The sequence below is a fragment of the Podarcis tiliguerta genome, assembly GCF_965153285.1.
Source record: "Podarcis tiliguerta genome assembly, chromosome: 1".
Lineage (NCBI taxonomy): Eukaryota > Metazoa > Chordata > Lepidosauria > Squamata > Lacertidae > Podarcis > Podarcis tiliguerta.
The window spans coordinates 24247752-24268816 of NC_139534.1; the positions used below are offsets into that span (position 1 = coordinate 24247752).

Here is a 21065-nt window from a genome sequence, read left to right on the forward strand (position 1 = left end):
TGCAGTGGAACCACCAGATGGCGCCAAAGCTTTGAAGGCAGTGAAATGCTACTCGTGTGGACGTCTAGGCCATATGAAGAGGGAATGCAGATATCCCAGGGCCAAGACAGAGCAGCGCAGCGAAAGCTCATCGCGTGGAAAAGGCCGAGGCAAAGGCAAAGGTCCGGTGTCTAGGACAACGCAGCACAAGGCTATGGTTTCACGCTTCACTCCAAAGGTTGCAGAGGTCCAGAAGACGTCTAGATCTTTCTTCGTTGTTGATTCGGCGGCGACCCACCACATGTGCAACGATAAGAGACTTTTTGTGTCTTTTACACCGCAGGAAGGTGCGATTCACCAGGCGGATGACCACACTATTCCCAGTAAAGGCTACGGAACTGTTGTTCTTCACAGTTTGGACTTATCGATACAGAATGTCCTTTACGTGCCAGACGCCAAACATAATCTGCTCAGCGTTGGACAACTGAATGAGCGGAACATTGACGTTTCCTTCAAGAACAAGAAGTGCATCATCACAAAGAAGAATGACTATGAATTGCATGCTGAATATGTTGATCGTTTGTTTGTTTTGTATTATGATGATGTTGTGCAGGATGACACTTGTTGCATTGCAGGTTCTAACAAAAGTTTGCATGCAGGATGTATTCATGATTTTCATCGAAAATTTGGTCATTTGCATTTTGAGGCAGTATCTAAAATGCCTGCCTTGGTTGAAGGTATGACTATTAGACCCTGCAGGTACCACATGAAGTGCAAAGCATGCGCAGCAAACAAGGTGAAAATGGCTGCGAAAGGTAAGGTGTCTAGTAGGCAAGCTACGGAACCATACCAGATTATTCATGCTGATTTGGTTGGACCACTAGCGCCCTCTTTGGGTGGAAATAGGTACTTCATGGTTCTCATTGACGCATTTTCTAGATATATTTTTGTGTACAATCTCAAGCAGAAATCAGAGGCTTTTCCTAGGTTCAAGGAATTCTGTGCTTGGTTGGAAAATGTGCATGGTAAGAAGATAAAGACTCTTTTCAGTGATCGCGGGGGAGAATTCACTTCTCAGCAGTTTGAAGCTTTTCTGACTGAGAAAGGAATTCAACACGATTTGTCTAGTCCTCGCTCGCCATGGCAGAATGGACTTGCGGAACGGGCAAATCAGACATTGCTTCAAGGGTTAAAAACCTTGCTGCATGATGCCAATCTTCCAGAGAGTTATTGGGCCGAATCTCTCTCGTGTTTTGTTTACAGTTACAATCGCAGGTTATCTTCAGCGATTGGTTGTACCCCCTATGAGAAGATGTTTGGCAAGAAGCCATACATCAAACACATGAAAATTTTTGGTTCTGACATGTGGGTTCATTCACCACAAAATTCAAAGTTAGACAAGCGTGGATTGCATGGTATCTTTCTAGGTTATCAGAAAGGGTCTTACAGAATAATGATGACTGACTCTAAGACAATTAAGCTCACGAGAAGTGTTGAATACAATGCAAAGTGGGGGGAGAATGTGGGAATTTTCCAATGTTATCCTGATGACAGTGATGAGACTGAGGATAGTCAGAAGCAACCACAACAACCCACACCCACTGATGAAGGTTCTGAGTCTGAATCTGAAACTGAATCGGGTGATTCAGAGGATTTCAAGAGTGCGAAAGCCTCTATGCGACCCTCTGAAAGCTCTGATCAAGAATTGGAAGAACCATTGTTCACAATAGGTCGCTTTTCTCCTAAGAAGGAAGAGGAAAGTGTTGAAGACTTAAGGCTAATTCGTAGGTCACAGAGAGCCACAAAAGGCAAACCTCCAAAGAGATTTGCTGATGAATTTGCTACGATAGCAGTAACAGCTGTTAAAAGCTCCAAGAAGGTATTTGAACCTTCAAGTTTCCAAGAAATCCAGGGTTTGGATTCAAAGGAAGCTGAACCATGGTTAAATGCCATGAAGGCTGAGCTTGATTCCTTGGAAAGGAACAAAACATGGGAGCTAGTTCCAGTAGTTCCAGGAATGAAACTGCTTGGAAGCAAATGGGTCTTCAAAGCGAAGACTGATCAAAATGGCAAGATAGTCAGACACAAAGCCAGATTGGTAGCCAGAGGTTTTGCACAAGTACCAGGTGAAGACTATCACGAGACCTACTCACCCACAGTGAGGTATGAAAGCATTAGGCTTATGCTCAAGCTAGCTGCAGAGGAAAATCTACACATTAGTCACCATGATAATAATACAGCTTTTCTGTACGGATCTCTGGATAAATCACTTTATATGCTTCCACCTGATGGCGTACAGGTAAAACAGGGATTTGTTTGTGCTCTGAAGAAATCCCTTTATGGTCTCAAACAAAGTGCACGGTGTTGGCACACAAAACTCACTGAAGTATTGTTTTCTCTAGGTTTTCAGCAAGGGAAAGCTGATCCATGTGTATTTGTCAAAGAGGAGGGGCAAAAGAAACTGTACTGTTTGTTTTATGTTGATGATTTATTATTCTTTTGGAAAGATGTCGCAATGTACAATAACGCCCTAGCTCAACTGAAAGAGCACTTTGACATGAAAGATCTTGGTGAGGTAAACAACTACCTATCTCTGGAAATAGAAAGAGATCAAGATGGTAACATTCTAGTACACCAGTCACGGAAAATTGCTGATGTGTTAAGCAAACTAAACCTGATGGATGCTAACCCTGTAGACACACCGATGACAACAGGTTATCAGGTAGATGACACTGGAGAAGCATTTTCTGACTCTACACTGTACAGAAGTGTGCTAGGCAAGCTAAACTTCATTGCCAGATGTTCAAGACCAGACATTGCTGTTAGCTGTAATTTGCTAAGCAGACAAGTCAACAATCCTAGTGTCAAGGATTGGAAAGCTCTGAAACGCATAGCGCGGTATTTGAAAGGCACTATGCATTACAGACTGAGATTTAACAATCAGAAGTCTGGTGGTCTTGAGATATTTGCAGATGCAAGTTTTGGAAGTGACACTGAAGACAGGAAAAGTACGTCTGGAGTTTGCTACATGTACAATCAGGGTCTGTTTGATTGGTCATGCAAGAAGCAAACAACAGTTAGCTTAAGTACTTGTGAAGCTGAACTGAATGCACTGTCTTATTCACTTAAAGATTGTGAATGGTTGATACAATTGTGCAAAGATATGAAAATTCCTGTCAAATGTCCAATCCAGGTTTACCAGGACAACAAAGCATGTTTGGCTTTGCTGAAGTCTGAAGGTTGTAAGCAAAGCACGAAGCACTTGCAATTAAAATTGCAGCATGCTAGGGAATGTATTCAGAAGGGACTCGTAACGGTGTCCTATATGCCAGGTAATAAAATTCCTGCTGATGTATTATCCAAGATTGTATCAAGGGATCAACACTGTACCTATGTGCAGAAGTTGGGTTTGTACTGATATTGTACGAACACGCTGCCCAGTGATGTTCACAGAAAGGGGGAGGATGTTGGTTTCTGTTTTCCTTCACTGTGCAGCGAAAGGGCTTGTCACGAGACAGGTGTTTACATTCCACAGTCTGTACTGTACTGTTGGAGTTTCTCACGGGAAAGGGAGACTGGATGTGACGTACACTGGTTTCCTGTTTCTCACTGTGTTGTTTTCTCTCCAAGCTGTCGAGGAGAGAGGATGCTTTTCTGCTCCGGCAGAGGCAAGATGTCTTTCTGTAATATAACTGCTTTGAACTGTAAATAAAGCAACCAAGAGTATGCAGCACGTACTCCTCATCCTTCCGCTGGGCACGGAACTCTGCTTTAACCAACATTCTGGGTCATTCTGGGTACAGATCAATCTAGTCAAGAAACTGGTAAATCTAGTCTTCCCATGGGCAATTACAAGCATCTGATGGATGCTTCAGAGTTTCCTAGCAAGCCCAAGCAAATTCATAAGGCTTTACTTGGGGGAATGTTATATAAAAATGCAAAGAACAATTTGTGATTTATAATGTACCCATAGCGCATTACAAAACAGGTAATGTGATGCTCTCCAGGGGGCTATTTGAAGAGCTTTGAGAAAAACCCACGACAAAGTGACGCCGCTTCCATTTGCATATTTAATTTATATGCCCAGGCTGCCAACTATGTCAAAGAACACAAGGCACTATTTCCTTACATATTTGTTAAGATGATCTCTGTATAATGCTATACGACTTTTCAGTTTTACACTAAACTTCCTTCCTATGCTATGACTTACGACGTCTTGGGAAGTTAATACTGATTGTCAGTGAGTGGGTTCATAGAACATATCTGACTGATACCATAAAAAGCATAATACAGGTGTGAGGCCCTTCTTGTCATCAAGGGCCACATAACATTTGCAGTAATCATTTCAGTACCAGGTAAGGACTTAACTTTCCCCACAGGCTTTTGATGGACTGAGATGATGTTGGGTTCTGTTATTCGGGTGCTGCCAAAGTTCCCCATAGCTGTAACGGAGGGTTTGTTTTGTACACATGAATGGAAGGTGTTTGTAGGAATTCTATTCATGGTATAATGTGATGTTTATGTTTTTGAATGTGCTGTAAGTAGGAAAGTCGGATAGAAAGTCCCAATAAGAAATGGAAACAGATACAGAAATTTCGTTTGTTGTCATGACCAGGTTCATGCCATGTGAATGTAAGCAACATTTACAGTGGTACCTTGGGTTACATACGCTTCAGGTTACAGACTCCGCTAACCCAGAAATAGTACCGCGGGTTAAGAACTTTGCTTCAGGATGAGAACAGAAATCGTGCTCCGGTGGCACGGCAGCAGTGGGAGGCCCCATTAGCTAAAGTGGTGCTTCAGGTTAAGAACAGTTTCAGGTTAAGAACAGACCTCCATAACGAATTAAGTTCTTAACCTGAGGTACCACTGTATTTGTTAACACTGGGGTCCCTTCCCCCCGCTCCGCAAAAAATAATAATAATATGTAATTAATTACGTTGCTGAAACTTCATTACCTCCCTCTCCTGCTATGATGCTAGGCACATTTACTTCTGCGTAATCTCCAATGAACTCAGTGGGACGTACTTCTGAGTAAATATGCACAGGATTACTTTGCAAATCTCATACATAAGGTTGAGATTTGACTCCAAACGCCATCTGAACACTAGCCTATGGTGCTGTTATCAGGATATCTACATTAAAAATTGAATGGAATGGGAAGTCTGAGGATGTGACGTGGCTTATGTAGCAGTCCCATCTTTTCCCAGCAGGATTTTTGTGCCTTTAACAGCTGGATGGCATTGAATAGCACTGATAAGAAGGCTCCCAAATGCCAGGACTGTGTTAGAGTCCCATTAAACACAGCGTGACTTATTTCTGAATAAACCTGCAGAGGACTGTGGCTGCAATCCTAAGCCCCACTGAATTCAATAGCTCATTTCTGAGTAGACATTTATAGGGCTGCACTGTGCCTGCTTACACTCCCTCTTCCACACAACGACTGAAGTAGCAGGAGCCTCGTCCTCTCTTGCATGTGGCTACCCAGCATCACTTCATCCTGTGGCAGCAACCTGTGCCATGATTTCTTGGAACCTGGAGGTGCTTCGAGCTCTGCCTCCTGACGTTGCATCTCCTTCCCCAAACAACCATGTTGCCGCAGTTGTCCGAAGGGAAACCCCAACACAAGAGTTCCTGCCCTGGCGTAGGGCTTTCATGTGACTGGGACACCCAAGAGCTTGCATGCTGGGGGGTGGGGGTTGCATGGGCAGTGTGTGGTTGTTTGAGGAAGGTGATGCTACGTCAGGGGGGAAGCCACTCAGGCACCTGCGGCGGCCCAGGGGCAGGGTGAGCTGCCCTTAGGGGAGGGGTACACCATGGGGCCTCCAGAGTCTGCCTGCCTCCTCCCACTCAGCCGACCTACAGCTGGGGGGAGGCAGTGGGCAGACCGTTTGGGCAGCGAGGAATCTGCGCACACCCAAGAAGAAGAAGCGTTCGGATTTGATATCCTGCTTTATCACTACATTAAGGAGTCTCAAAGCGGCTAACATTCTCCTTTCCCTTCCTCCCCCACAACAAACACTCTGTGAGGTGAGTGGGGCTGAGAGACTTCAGAGAAGTGTGACTAGCCCAAGGTCACCCAGCAGCTGCATGTGGAGGAGCAGAGGCGCGAACCCGGTTCACCAGATTACGAGACTACCGCTCTTAACCACTACACCACACTGGCTCTCTCCCAGGAGAGATGTGTGGCTAGGGTACGCTGCAGACCCCGCGGTGAGTTCTGCCTGGCATTTTGTCATCCCCCTCAGTGGTGACACCCGGGGCAGATCACACCCACCGCACCCCTTTCCTCTGCCCCTTCCCCTGCTCAAAGTAATCATGGTAAGGCCGTGCACATGAATAACACAATAAATAGGGCTACGGTTACTCAGATTTGAGTCCCACTGAATGCAAGCCTAATGATGATAATAATAATAATAATAATAATAATAATAATAATAATAATAATAATGTATTATTTGTACCCCACTTATCTGGCTGAGTTTCCCCAGCCATTTTGGACGGCTTCCACCAAGACCAAAAATACACTAAGATGTCACACATTAAAAACTTCCCTGAACAGGGCTGCCTTAAGATGTCTTCTGAATGTCAGGTAGTTGTTTATCTCTTTGACATCTGATGAGAGGGCATTCCACAGGGTGGGCGCCACTACCGAGAAGGCCCTCTGCCTGGTTCCCTGTAGCTTTGCTTCTTGCAATGAGAGAACTGCCAGAAGGCCCTCGCACTGGACCTCAGCGTCCGGGCAGAATGATGGGGGTGGAGACGCTCCTTTACGTTGAAGGATCACACCAATACTGCAACCCATCCATGTGCTTTATCTGATCCAACACATTAAAGCCTCACTTCGCAGTCCTTTTTGCATGCATGCATTTATAGATACAGTTACATATGTCTCTCTTTCCTACCTGGTTTTCCTGGTGATGCCACTGGCAGATTTGCAAGACCTGCTCCAGTCCTTGGCGCTGCAGCTTCAGGTATTTGTCCAGTTGCCTTCTCCTGTCCTGCAGGACTTCGAGGAGGCTGCCAATTTTCGTGCAGCTGCTGTGGGCTCCCTGAACGAATTCTGGGTTCACATTCGGCCCGTCAGATTTGAACTCCTCTATGAATTCGGTAAGGTCGTGGCTTTTGTTCAAGAGGACCAGAGACTTTTCTAAGAGCTCTGTGGCGGGGGAGGGGGAGGGGAATAGGCAGAGAGAAGAAAGGTGGTTAACTCCTCATATATGGTGTGATGTTCAGGGTGGACCACGTGCAAAAGGATTATTGGCATATATATCTAAGATTCCCTGTCATATATCTAAGTAGAAGATAAACCATAGAACTGTCTCTCCACACACACCCCTTCGTTGTGGCACATTCAGTTTCCCTGGGTCTGTAGCTTCTATCCACATACTACCTCAGGTTCTAAGCACTGTATGCCTCAAACACACTGCAGCTCTCGAACTCAGAGCTTTCCAAACTGTGTGTTGTGACACTTTAGTGTGTTGGCTGCAGTGTGTAGGTGTGTTGCGTGAACACTCCCCATGTTCCTCCTGGGGCTGGAAAGGAGTTAGTTTAACCTCCGGTTTGCTAGTACAGTGGTACCTCGGGTTAAGTACTTAATTCGTTCCGGAGGTCCGTACTTAACTTGAAACTGTTCTTAACCTGAAGCACCACTTTAGCTAATGGGGTCTCCTGCTGCCGCTGCGCCACTGCTGCACGATTTCTGTTCTTATCCTGAAGCAAAGTTCTTAACCTGAAGCACTATTTCTGGGGTAGCAGAGTCTGTAACCTGAAGCGTATGTAACCTGAAGCGTATGTAACCCGAGGTACCATTGTAAAACTGAAGTACAGTGTCACAAAATGATGCATGTCTAAAAAGTGTGCCACCAACAAGAAAAGTCTGGAAAGTTCTGCCCTAACTGATCTCTAAATGTGTAACTTGTATTTTGTTGTGCTGTATACAGCGCATAAACTACCCAAGACCAAGGCTACGTATCTCTTCTCTGGCTTTCAGTACAAAAGCTGCATTATTCAGCTGTGAACTACACAATATTTGAAAGAAATGTGTGATCTGGCTTTCAGCTGGCAGGGGTATAAACCAAACCAAACCAAACCTGTACTGATAGGGATTCAAATACACATTAATGTTATATCCAGCAGAGGGCAGTGATGACATTCAGCAAACACAATGTTTATTACCAGGTGACTTCCCACAGAAGCAATTCCGACATCTGCATATTATTGGGCAGGGCCGGCAGCTTCTGAAGCCCAAAATATTGAGCATGTAATTTGCATATTATGCCAGTGGTATTTATATACATTTCCACATTTCCACTGCAATACTTGTTCAAAATGCCTTACATTTTGTGAGGGGGCGGGGGAAAGAAAACACTGCGCAGCAATGTGTAGCATCACAATATGATAATAGGCAGTCTGAGCACCGCCACTAAAATTATTTTCTCTCAAAAACACAAAAGGGCAGAGTTCAGCATATAAGTGCCAACATTCTCTCTCTCTCTCTCACTCTCTCTGGCAGAACAATTTGCTCAAGTACTTCACATGTTCATCACCACACAGACGCTCTTACCAATTGACATTTCCCAGAGTCTTGACAAATAGTGATTATTGCAACTGATGAAAAAAATCACAAAACAGCAGACATGGTGTAATTTACGGGGGATAAAACTTTCTCTTGATATAATGAGAAAAGCCTCAGAATGTGATTTGATTGGGAACGGGTGGGGAGGGAGAGACATCTTATTGCTCTACTTTTGAAAGACGTCTGTGCCTTCTCAGGAGAAATGCCCCTGAGATGCACGTTAATTTTATGTCAAAATGATAATACATAAATGCTTTGACAAAGGTGTTCCTCCTCAGAGGGTATCTGTCAAAAATTGAATGTGAAATGCAGCGCTGAATCACTTATACCTGGGGTAGCCAATGAGGTGCTCTCTAGATGTTTTTGGACTATACAGTGGTACCTCAGGTTAAGTACTTAATTCATTCCAGAGATCCGTTCTTAACCTGAAACTGTTCTTAACCTGAAGCACCAGTTTAGCTAATGGGGCCTCCTGCTGCCGCCGCACCGCCGGAACACGATTTCTGTTCTCATCCTGAAGCAAAGTTCTTAACCCGAGGTACTATTTCTGGGTTAGCGGAGTCTGTAACCTGAAGCATATGTAAACTGAGGTACCACTGTAAATCCCATCATCCTTCGCCATCGACCATGTTGGCTGAAGCTGATAAGAGTTGGAGCCCAAACATCTGGAGGGTTCGCCACCTTGGCATCCCATGACTTATACCTTAAGCTGTGTCTCCAGAAGTAATTCAGCCAACATTTTGCAATAAAGTCAAGGCTAATGGGAGAATGGGCAGGGTTTGGTCAAAGGCAGGGGGAAAGCATGATCAGGGGTTAGAGCGGCCAAATTATACATGCCTCATTTGTTTATCTAATTTCAGGCCAGCAGGACAGAGTTGAGAACTGAAAAATACCACCAGACATTTCAAGAAAGAAAATAGGGCCCCATTTAAAAGAAGCACCGTGCTACTTTAAACAGTGCTGGCTCCCCTCCCAAAGAATCCTGGGAATTGTAGTTTGCATGGTGCTGAAACATATTAGTAGACCCTTATTCACCTCACAGAGCTACATTTCCCAGAGTGCTCTGGGAATGGAGACCAATTGTTAAACCACTCTGAGAACTGTAGCTCTGTAAGGGGAATAGGGGGTCTCCTAACAACTCTCAGCACCAAGCAAACTACAGTTCCCATGATTCATTGTGGCAGGCCATGACTGTTTAATGATACAATTTTAAAGGTTTAGTGCAGGTGGGAAGAAAGAAAGAAAGAAAGAAAGAAAGAAAGAAAGAAAGAAAGAAAGAAAGAAAGAAAGTAGGTAGGTAGGTTGGTTTTGGCAAGACTGAGGTAATGGCTATACTTCATTAATGACTGGAGTATTTTCTCCTCATCTGCTTACCTGTTCGTGAAATCTGATTCAGCTGCCCACACCACAAAGTGAACAATACAGAAGACCATTTTAATTATATACATAACTACCCACTTCTGAATCCTTATCTTTCTGAAAAGACGTAAAAACAAAGAATAAATGGTATTGGATAGAAACTCTTGCCCCTTTGGGAGAAAGCCATATTTTTCAAGACCGTTTTCCTTGTGGCAAACAATTTCATTTGATTGTTTTCAGTGATGGACCTCTTTTTTTGCAATGGCAATCAATCACTATCAACTGTTCCAAGGCCAAATTGCTGTGTGATGATGAACGCTTCACACCAATGGAGATTGAATTGAGACCACCAAACTCATATTAAAGTGACCAGGCTTCAATTCACTATTCTGTCGTCTTGAACAGAATTACATACGATTCAAGCCACTAGCTTTTGAACCAGCTAGACTCAACCATGCAAAAGAGAGAGAGAGAAGAGATTTTAAAAATATGAAAGTAGTTACTGTTGCATCAAACAATCAACTGCAATTTAAATTTATTGTAAACATAACATTTGACTAAAACCACATGTCTAAATCACAGTGGGGAGCAATAAACTCATGAAGGATTAGAAAGGCTTTTCAAATTCATTTCAACTGTCCTTAGTTTCCACAAGATGAATAAGTGTCATATTTGTGATGTTTATATGGCAGGGATCACTGTATGGAAATACTGTTTTTATAGCAATTAAAATGTATCAGTTTATTCAGGCCTGGAAATATATCAGATGTCAAGGAAATAAACAGCTATCTGACTTTTCAAAGACATCTGAATGCAGCCCTGTATAGGGAGTTTTTTTTAAATGTTTGAGGTTTTCTGTGTTTTAATACTTTGTTGGAAGCTGCCCAGGGTGGCTGGGGCAACCCAGTCAGATGGGCGACATATAAATAATAAAATTGTTGTTGTTATTTTACACCTCCACCGAAATCAAACTCAGTTTCTATGTTAAACTCATTTACAGAGAGAACCAGGTTCTGTATCCCAACCTTCCTCAACCTAGGTAGAGGGACCCCTGACCGTTAGGTCCAGTCGCGGACGACTCTAGGGTTGTGGCGCTCATCTCGCTTTGAGGGAGCCGGCGTACAGCTTCCGGGTCATGTGGCCAGCATGACTAAGCCGCTTCTGGCAAAACCAGAGCAGCACACGGAAACGCCATTTACCTTCCCGCCAGAGCGGTACCTATTTATCTACTTGCACTTTGTGCTTTCGAACTGTTAGGTTGGCAGGAGCCGGGACCGAGCAATGGGAGCTCACCCCGTAGCGGGGATTCGAACCGCCAACTTTCTGATCAGCAAGCCCTAGGCTTTGTGGTTTAACCCACAGCACCACCCGTGTTCCTCAACCTAGTGCTCTCCAAATGTTTTAGGCTATAATCCCATATGCCCCAGCCAGCAAAACCTCTTGAGGTCACCAGACTGGGGGAAACTGGTATGTATTCTAGATCACAATTAAGAGTAGCGACCAAATGGTTTTAAGTGGTAAAGCTGACTCCAGTTTTTAAGAACCTGTACAAATTGTTCCCTAGCTAGACTGTTTTGTACATTACCCTATAAAGGTACAGCTCTGAACAAGCTCTAACTGTTGGGGGACATACTCTTGGTTGTATCTTGCTATGTTTTTCTTCCCTTTTCTTCCTTCATTCAATCTTCTCATAGAAAGATAGCTTCCTCCCTCAAACGCAGAAAACCAACATCCATAGGAGTGATGTTTACAGTAAGGAAGGTAGCATGCCATCACATACTCATTTAAATAATACGAAAAGCATGCAAGGACTTTGTTGAACCAACATCCATATATTGGATAACAAACCTAGTCGCTCAAAAGGAAATGTGTGCCACATGCAAATCCTAGGTTACTTAAATATGTTGGGCGGGATCCAGCTAAATTAGTGCAATGAGTTTTAACCGCACAATGAAAACTTCCCCTCCTCCTCCTCTCCCTGTGCCCCCACTCTGCCCCACATCCCCTGTAAATCTGCTCTGGAAGGTTGAGGTAGCCTCTGAAACAAAAAATCTTTAGACTGCTAGGTATTTAGCAATAAGAGCTGGCCTGTGTATCCAAAAGGCTTTATATAAACAACATGTTCAGGTAAACCCTGAAGTTTGCACAAGAACAAATTTAATTTAAAAGAAACCCTAAGGGGTCATGTTCCCCCACCCCAAAACAGCCGCCCAATGAGGATTCAGTATGTTCAGACACCATGGCATGTTGCACCTCAGGCAAAAAAGAAAAACAGCATCGGGGGGGGGGGGGAGAAAGTCCTCCTTGAGATCCCAATTTTATTAATATTTATCACAGGTGGGACCTCCAATAAGCTGCTGCATTTATGCTAGAAGGTAAGAGTACACTGCAACATTTCGTTGGAGGTCCACTTGTAATAAATAATAAGAATTGAGGGAGTGAAATACACAAGGAGCTGTTTTAGAAACCACACACCCTTTGGGTCTAAACTTCTTGGACGGTGTATGCTTTAACTGCATATTGCCACTGAAGGGGTCTTGTGAGCTTTGTCTCTACTGTACCCAATTGCCGCTTGCTGGCATCACTGTGCTAAAACTAGCATTGCTTTTTTAAAAGCCCTTTAAATATCCCATCAGCTTCTCTGTGTAGTTTTTGGCAGCTAAGAGCCTTGGAGCTGTATTTTTGCAGCTTTTACAGAAACAGACACTTTCAGATGGTGTATCAAACAGCAGTTGCCTAGGGCGGAGTCATCCTAAATACCTAGATACAACATAAAATGGAAATGTGACTGCTGCACATTTCCTTTCCATGTTGCCGGATCATTGCCTGCAGCTTCCTTTTTATCCTGCTAATCCAGCCTCCCAGCAATGATGGACAACAGCACTCAACCAGATACCTATACAGCACACAATTGCCCGGTGCCAGAAACTGATCGCGTTTTTCGGCATTACCTGGGTGAGGAGCAAAATGAAGGTATGCACCCATTAAAATAACGCTGTCGGGTTCTGGAATCAGAAACTGAGTTCTATAGTTCCATGCACAGTGGCTTCAGCTAGAGCAGACAGGCCTGCAAAGGAGCACTGTTCAACCAGAGATTGTTCAAATCCGAACTGGCAAACACCCAAGCCATCTGATTTGACTGGTATATAGGGTGTGTATAAGCATAATGGCTTGTGTAAGCTACAGTCCCTAGGAAACTGTGAGTTGCCTCTTGCCACTGATCAAGGATGGCTTCAGTTTTTCTGAAGACCATTGGGCAAGATACCATCCCTGGACTCTCTGTCCTCCCTCAGTGAGTCTGCCTCCTCACTGCAGGTGGCGTTTGGCAGCAGGTCCCTTGCCCAGACTGTGAGCCATTGGCATATATTCCACCATGCCAACCCTCAACACTGGTCCTCCACCAAGGCTTGGTCATCCCTGACAGACCATGCTTCCAATGTCTTTGGCTCCTATCCTTCCATGTTCCAATGGTGCATCTCTGCTTAAAACTACTTTGACAGATATCATTTTGAGTGCAGGTCTCCAAAGTCATGGTAACTGTCTTTCCCAGAGAAATGTATGCCAAGATGAGTCCCACTAAACTAGGCCCAGCTGCCAGGTGAGACTGCTCACGCCAATTGCAGGCTTCCAAGATTTGCTGCTGGGTGTTTTTTGTTTCCCTGAAATGCAGCGTACACTGAAATTTGGAACATACTTGTTTTCCCATGCAAAACTTGTCATAAATATTTGGGCTGAACACCACGAAGCCACGCTTACTGCATTGTAAAAATCCATCATTCCATTTCCTCTGGAATATACCCAATTGCATATTTGCGGCAGGCAAAACTGTAAAACTCATCCAATGTCCACTCCCCCAGGACTATTTGTTTCGTTTCTGAATTGTGGCATATTTTTGGTTCCGGTTTCAGATTGCTTTCCAGCTTCAGGGCTGGTAGTCTGGAAGCGAGGCTGGCTAGTAGTTGAGCTGAGAGCTGGCAGGCAGGGTGGCAAGTGAGTGATGGGCAAACCAAGTGAGTTGGTGTGCATCTCAGGTAGGATGAGAGTAGTCATCATCTGAGCAAATAGTTCTTCGGACCAAGCAGCCAATGCCAGCTGGTTTATACAGCTAAGGGAAACCCTATTACTGCCCTCCTGCCAGTTGCCCCTTGCCCTGAACTTGCAGCCACAATACTACCCTCTAGCCATCAGCAGTGGCAGCACTCAAGTGCTCCTTCCTCTCCCATGCGCCCACACTGGTGCAGAGCACAGCATATGCAAGAATACCTAGATTCCTAGCACCTTACTCCAAACAGGAGGCCTGCCTGACCCTGTCTTTTACAATTACTTAGAAGGAAGCCCCAAGCTTTTTAAGATATGTTTCTGGAGACGGATGCTATCCTGCTGCGCAATGCAACTGTAATTACCCATCTCCTTTGGGATTGCAGCCAACCTACCATAAGCACAAGGAGTACTGAAGCTGGGGGATTCTCAACCCTTTGCTCTCTGCTAAAGCTCATAAAAGCCTTTTGAACAGGAGAGTTGGGGAACCTCAATATTATGATGGAGCACATGGACTGCTGGAGGAGGGGGAATCAGGCTTACGTCGTCTTCAAAAGGCTCCACTATGGCTGCAGAAAGTACCTTCCATTTGATTTGGGAGAATTACCCTCATCTATAGATTTGGGGGGAGGCACCCTCATCTATTGCCCCATATGTTCCACAGTATTGCTGAGGACCCTTAAGCCTCAGGAGAAGCTTTTGGGGTGCTCGCTCATGCCTACTTCATCCTCACTCGCTTGGGGAGGGACACATCACTCTTGCCAGAGGCCTGAACTGATTCGCTGAAGAGGGATTTTTGCCCAAACCTTCTGCTGTTCCACACATGAAGTCAGGCCACAGGTTCCCACCCGCTATGATACGATTATCTTTATTGTCATTGTCCCATACAGAACAACGAAATTGAAAATCTACATCAGACATTCAAAAACCAACAAGCCTGCTATCCCAACTATCCCAGCCTAGTTAGCCCCCTAAAAACTCTGATACCCCATAATTAAATACAATATACTCCCATAGAGACTACCTTACACTGCGTTTAAAACCAAAATCGCATTTGAATAGAAACTGTTTCTCAGGTGGCTAGTCCTAGTCTTTATAAGCCTGTACCTTCTTCCAGAAGGCAAAAGCTGAAAGAGATCATTTCTGGGGTGCACACTATCCTGCACTATTTCTGCAGCTTTCTTATGGCACCTGGAAGCATAGATTTGATCCAAGGTAGGGAGAGTGCACCCAATTATTCTCTCCGCAGTCTTTACAACCCTGGACAACATTGTTTTTTCCCTGACCGTGCAGCTCCCAAACCACACACACAGACCATGAGTTAATACACTCTCAACAGTACAATGGTAGAATGCCATCAACAGGTCCTTTGAGAGATTATTTTTCTGGAGGATTCTCAGAAAATATAACCTCTGCTGTGCTCTCTTCATCAGGTCTTTGCTGTGTTCTCCCCAGGTTAGGTCATCTCAACTCCATTCCCAGAAATTGAAACACCGAGACCTGTTCCACACACTTCCCCTCAATAATAAGTAACTGAATATTCAATTTACATTTCCTAAAGTCCACAATAATCTCTTTTGTTTTCTTTAAGTTAAGGAGTAAGTTGTTTTTCCTGCACCACTCCCCCAACTGCTCAACTTCCTTCCTAAGATAGACTACACTGAAAATCAGGCTAGACTGGGCTCTAGGGAGAAATGGAACTGTTAAAAAAAAAAAGTTAGGAAAGGAGGAGGGAGGAAAGAAATGAAAATAAATAGAATAGGCAAACCTTTACATGTTTATAATTTCAAGTACTAGTAAAATTAGAACAGCAGTCCAGAAAAATTACTTTAGATTTTCACTTCCTTCAACAGAGGTTGTAAGCAGCATTTATTCACAACCCAATTCTAAATATGTAATAATTAGGAATCTTCTAAATTAAAGAAGAAGGGGGGAATATCCATCTGTACCTCTTGTATGTTGTTCATGCTGACGCAGGATTGCTCTCAGAGATTCTGGATTCTCAAACTCTTGGGAATTCCGCAGGAAATCTTCAACTTGGTCGATTTTGATTGCAAACTGTTGAAGAGCCAAGAAGGATGACAGAAACCACAATTTAGTTACATGTGACAACATACCAACTGAAAAGTCTCATCTCAAGTCTTAGCATACTGTAAGCTCTCGGAAAGGTGGGAAGCATTTACAGTGATGGCCCAGCATATCCTTCATCCTGCAATTGCCTTTTTGAGAATTAGTAGACTTGATCTGTTTTCCAGCTCTAACAGTCATGGCAGCCATGTGCACCAATGCTGGGGTGGGGTTGGGTAGGGAAGAAGACTTGTGAAAAAGCCTTGGGTTCTTTGGTGAATACCACTGGAATGAACAGTGCTAGTGTCTACTGTTCTGGCCCAAGGAGTCTAAGCTAATGCACAGCACTGGACTGCATGTGTACTTCGCTGCTGCCTATGAGGATCTATTTGCAGAGCAAATGGCACTGATCACCCAATGGGAGGGAGGGAGGGAAATGGGGTAACTAAAGGAAGAACCTGTAGGTCAGTTATTGCTAAAACACATACTTTGCTCACAGACAGTCCCGGCTTCAGTCTCTGGCATCTCCAGGGAGGGCTAGAAAAGACTTTTGCCTGAAACTCTAGAGAGCCACGGCTAGTACTGAGATAGATCTACCAGTGTATAGGACAGCTTTGTCTGTTGATGTATTCAGTCCTGCCACCCTAAACAAGTAATCAGAACTGTTGGATCTGACAGAAATGAGCATGCTTGGCACCCCTTGCTCACTAAGCTCTCAGCATTGCAAGTCAATCAGCACCTGGATAGACAAGATTAGCCAGTAGCCATCAAAAAAACATGATCCCAAATGCAATCATCTTGGAAGAAAGTCCCTTTGATTCCAAATGAGTGTACTTTCAATTAAGTGAGGCCAAAGAGGAGAAAGGAAAAGATTTGCCATTATTCGCCATGCAGAACACAATGGCTGCCACCTGTGTATCTCTGGATGAGTAGGGGCCAGCCAATGTTTAAGGAACAATCGTAGCCTGCTGCCCTATTCACCCATTAGCCATCCATGCGGAGGTCTAATGCATGGAGTGGAAGTGGGACTGTACTTCCTTGCCATGATCTTGACAACGGCATGTCTGCAGCTTCTTCACCTGTCTGGCTTTGTTCCTCTGGTTTCCACATGTATTTGGCAGTGGTAACAAGCCAGCTATACTCTCATAGGTTCCTTCACACAGCTCAGAAGGGCAGAGCCAGCCAAAGATATGATGCTGCGACAGGACTAGAAGTCTTGGCCCCAAACCATTAGTCCTCAAGAATCGGAATACGACAAGAAGCAGAGTGAACAGGACAACAATTAATATACCACTTAAAGCCAAACAGGCTTCTAAGCAGCTTACAAAGTATAAGCATTAACATTTAAACACCCATAATGAAAATTTAGGATAAATCCATCCCATTAGAATATAAAAAATATCAACATTTATAGCGAAAATATGCAACAAAACAATCTCTTTCAAATAACGCTTTGAAATTTAAAGCAATCCTTTTAAGATTAAAATAGGAAGCTCATCTTGAGGTATTTTCTGGACAAGCCCTAACTTTTAAATCTTCATTGTCACAATACTCTTAAGGGAAGGAGCAGCAGGAGAATAATGTAAGCCTCACAGGCTGCATCTAGCCAGCAAAGGCTTACCACTCCTTGCCTCGAACTTCTGCTGTTTAGTGTCCTTGCACCAATTAACGCATTAACGAGACGCCAAATGGCAGGGGCTGAAAAGAGCCCTGAATCCTGGGGCTGTAAAGTCTAGCAGCATATTCATTATGTGGTTTATAGCACCACACGCATGGAGGGCTTCCACCCCAGTGATGTACATTTGTGGTGATAGCTGCTGCTGGCGTGGAAGATACACATGCATTTTAGACAAATCATCATGAATTAGGGTGATTTTGAAGGAAATTCCAGACAGAGGCAGCTTCTGTGTAGTTTTAACAGCCAGGATTCGGCTAACCCAGAGCCCTAGTGGAACGAACCTTCTGCCAGTGTATGGAAACAATTGAATACAACCTATTGCTTGAAGCAAATTACATTAACTTCTAACTCAATAATAAGCACATCAATTTTCCAATTTACATTCAGGAGGCAGAGAATCAAGGAAGAAAGAACCCTGAAAAGCCATATACTCAAAGGCAGAAGGTAGTAACAACAACAACAACAACAACAACAACAACAACAACAACAACAACATGTTTATACCCTGTCTTCTGGCTCTGCCCAAAACCAAGGAGGCTGACAATCCATACAATTACAAAAAGACAAAAATATAAGCCACTCCTTCAAATCCAACCAAGAACAATTCAAATTGTAACACCTAGCAGCAAGATAAACAAACAAAATCACATCAGTATAAATTCCCCAGGCACATCCAGCTCAAAATGCCACCGGAATAGGAATCTTTTAAGCTGTTTCCTGAAGGACAGGTAGAACAATAGCAGACAGAACTTCCTGAAGATGCAGTTCTATAACCAAAGGACCACCACGGAAAAGACCTCACACATTAGCAGCCATCATCCTATCCTCAGAAGGAGGAAGGACATACAGCAGGACATCAAACAATAACTTAAACAAATGGGCAGGTTCTTTTGGGAGCATGCTGTCCTTTAAGTGCCCTGGGTCCAAACTTCTTAGGACTGTAAATATCAAAACAAGTACTCAGAACTGCAACAATTGTTAACTAATTGTGAACCAATAAAGTGGCCTAAGGACCTGTATTGCTCCGGGCAGTGAGTACTAGCCTATAACCTTGACGTTCTGGGTTAAAGGTTGTTTCCGAACGGCCTTCAAGGGTAGTCCCACATAGAGTATACATCTAAGATGGAAATTGGCAATGCATGCATGCATGACTGACAGGCACCTCATTAGATTTTCCTAGTCATTTTGCTATAATAGCATTGCCTCCTATTGTTTGGGGGTGGGGCTGGGGGGCACACACACACACACACACACACACACACACACACACAGAGTCCAGCCCACCAAATATGGCAGGGGCAAAAGGAAACGGTTTTTGTTTTTTGTTTAGTGAACCTTAGAAGTTTGTATTTAAGCAACATGCAACCCTGGCATCATTTTTGCTCCTTTCTAAATCTCACGCTGCATTTTAAGTAGGGCAAATATCCTGTGGGCTGAAACTGTCGGAGCGAAATAAATAAATAATCAGGCAAATCTCAGAAGTTGGGGATGCAGAAACTTCAGATGAAATTAAGAAAGATGATGAGAAATAAGCCTTCTGCTCTGCCTGCTTTTCCTCACATGTTCCATCCTGGGGTTTTTTTTTATGCTCTTTACGATATAAAACAAATCCATTATCCTTCAACGTTTGGGATTTGACTTCTGATTTTCATTAAAGAATATCCTAGAGATGAGGCTTGCACTTTATCATAATAAAACAAAGATTACACATAATCACATTCTGTCATTTAAAGCAAAACATTTCAGTGAGAATTTTCCAGTATTTCCATTTTAAGTCAATATGACATTTCCCATTCGCCCCTCTGCTTGGATGTTTCAGGACACGAGGCCTGATCCTTGGTCCCACTCCCGCTGTCTTACAGTACTCTGAGAGCAAAAAAACAACGTTCTAACAAACTGCCTGCTAGTCACTTTTTTGTGTTCTTCTTAGAGATATTTGCTTCAATCCAGAATTGCAACGGCGGGTGCCATAAATATAATCTGGGAATTTACATATTGCTGCTTTTCCTACACTGGGTCATGATTCAAAGCTGGGTCAACAACTAAAGTATAACAGAAAGGTGGAGATGAGAACTTGCTCTGCTCCCCAAGCTAGAGAAGAGGCTAATAATAATAATAATAATAATAATAATACCCCACCCATCTGAATGGGTTGCCCCAGCCACTCTGGGCAGCTTCCAACATATATAAAAACATAATAAAACATTAAACATTAAACACTTCCCTATACACGGCTGCCTTCAGAAAGCTGCTTATTTCCTTGACAACTGATGGGAGGGTGTTCCAAAGGGCGGGCTCACTACCGAGAAGGCCCTCAGCCAGGCTCCTTGTAACCTCACTTCCCCGCAGTGAGGGAACCACCAAAAGGCTCTGGGAGCTAAATAATTTCTTTTGAAATGAACTTAATGGGCCATTAGGAAGGGAAGGGCAGGGAAGGGCAGGGAAGGACAGGGCTGGTGTGCATAACTAAGGGAGAGGGGGGAAATGATAGACCTGGCTAATGTACATTTTCAGCATCAAACAAGCCAGGATCTTTGCTGAAGCTTCTTCATGGAAAGGATGCAACTTGCAGCGGATAAGCAAAGCATGTCGTTGTTGTTTAGTTGTTTAGACATGTCCGACTCTTCGTGACCCCATGGACCAGAGCACACCAGGCACTCCTGTCTTCCACTGCCTCCCGCAGTCTGGTCAGACTCATGTTGGCAGCTTCGAGAACACTGTCCAACCATCTCGTCCTCTGTTGTCCCCTTCTCCTTGTGCCCTCCATCTTTCCCAACATCAGGGTCTTTTCCAGGGAGTCTTCTCTTCTCATGAGGTGGTCAAAGTATTGGAGCCTCAGCTTCATGATCTGTCCTTCCAGTGAGCACTCAGGGCTGATTTCCTTCAGAATAGATAGGTTTGATCTTCTTGCAGTCCATGGGACTCTCAAGAGTCTCCTCCAGCACCATAATTCAAAAGCATCAATTCTTTGGCGATCAGCCTTCTTTATGGTCCAGCTCTCACTGCCATACATCACTACTGGGAAAACCAGCAAAGCATGAGGAGTGCTTAATCATTCTTCTGCCCCATTTCCTTTCATGCAGTGTCCAACCTCCCCACAGCCTGGTTGCAGGGAAATAGCATAATGCTGCAGGGGATAAAAATGCTTTTCTTGTTCAGTTCAGATTGCTTTCTCCCTTCTTCTGTTACTTTGCCAGGACTGCTCCTCCTGCATAAGCAGAAGCAGCAGACCACAATCCCTGGCTTAGCACGGTGTCCAAACTAGAGGCACTTCTCAGTAGACAGGGTCACTTTTGAACAGCTTAGCTCCCATCTGCAGTGGCCACCTGCCATTTTAAGTTACCCGTAATGTAATGCCCTGGTCCA

At 44.0% G+C, this 21065-nt stretch overlaps 1 protein-coding gene across 7 annotated transcripts in view; it reads right to left on the bottom strand.

Moving 5' to 3' along the window:
• The window catches only part of CCDC141 (coiled-coil domain containing 141), a 110294-nt gene that overhangs the window by 65418 nt on the left and 23811 nt on the right, over nt 1–21065 (bottom strand). For all 7 annotated transcript variants that reach the window (XM_083405290.1, XM_083405294.1, XM_083405295.1 and 4 more), the window contains 2 exons: nt 15904–16012; nt 6885–7138 (listed from right to left, as the gene is read on the bottom strand). In XM_083405290.1, coding sequence (XP_083261416.1) covers nt 6885–7138; nt 15904–16012 — 363 coding nt within the window. The remainder of the gene's footprint in view (nt 1–6884; nt 7139–15903; nt 16013–21065) is intronic.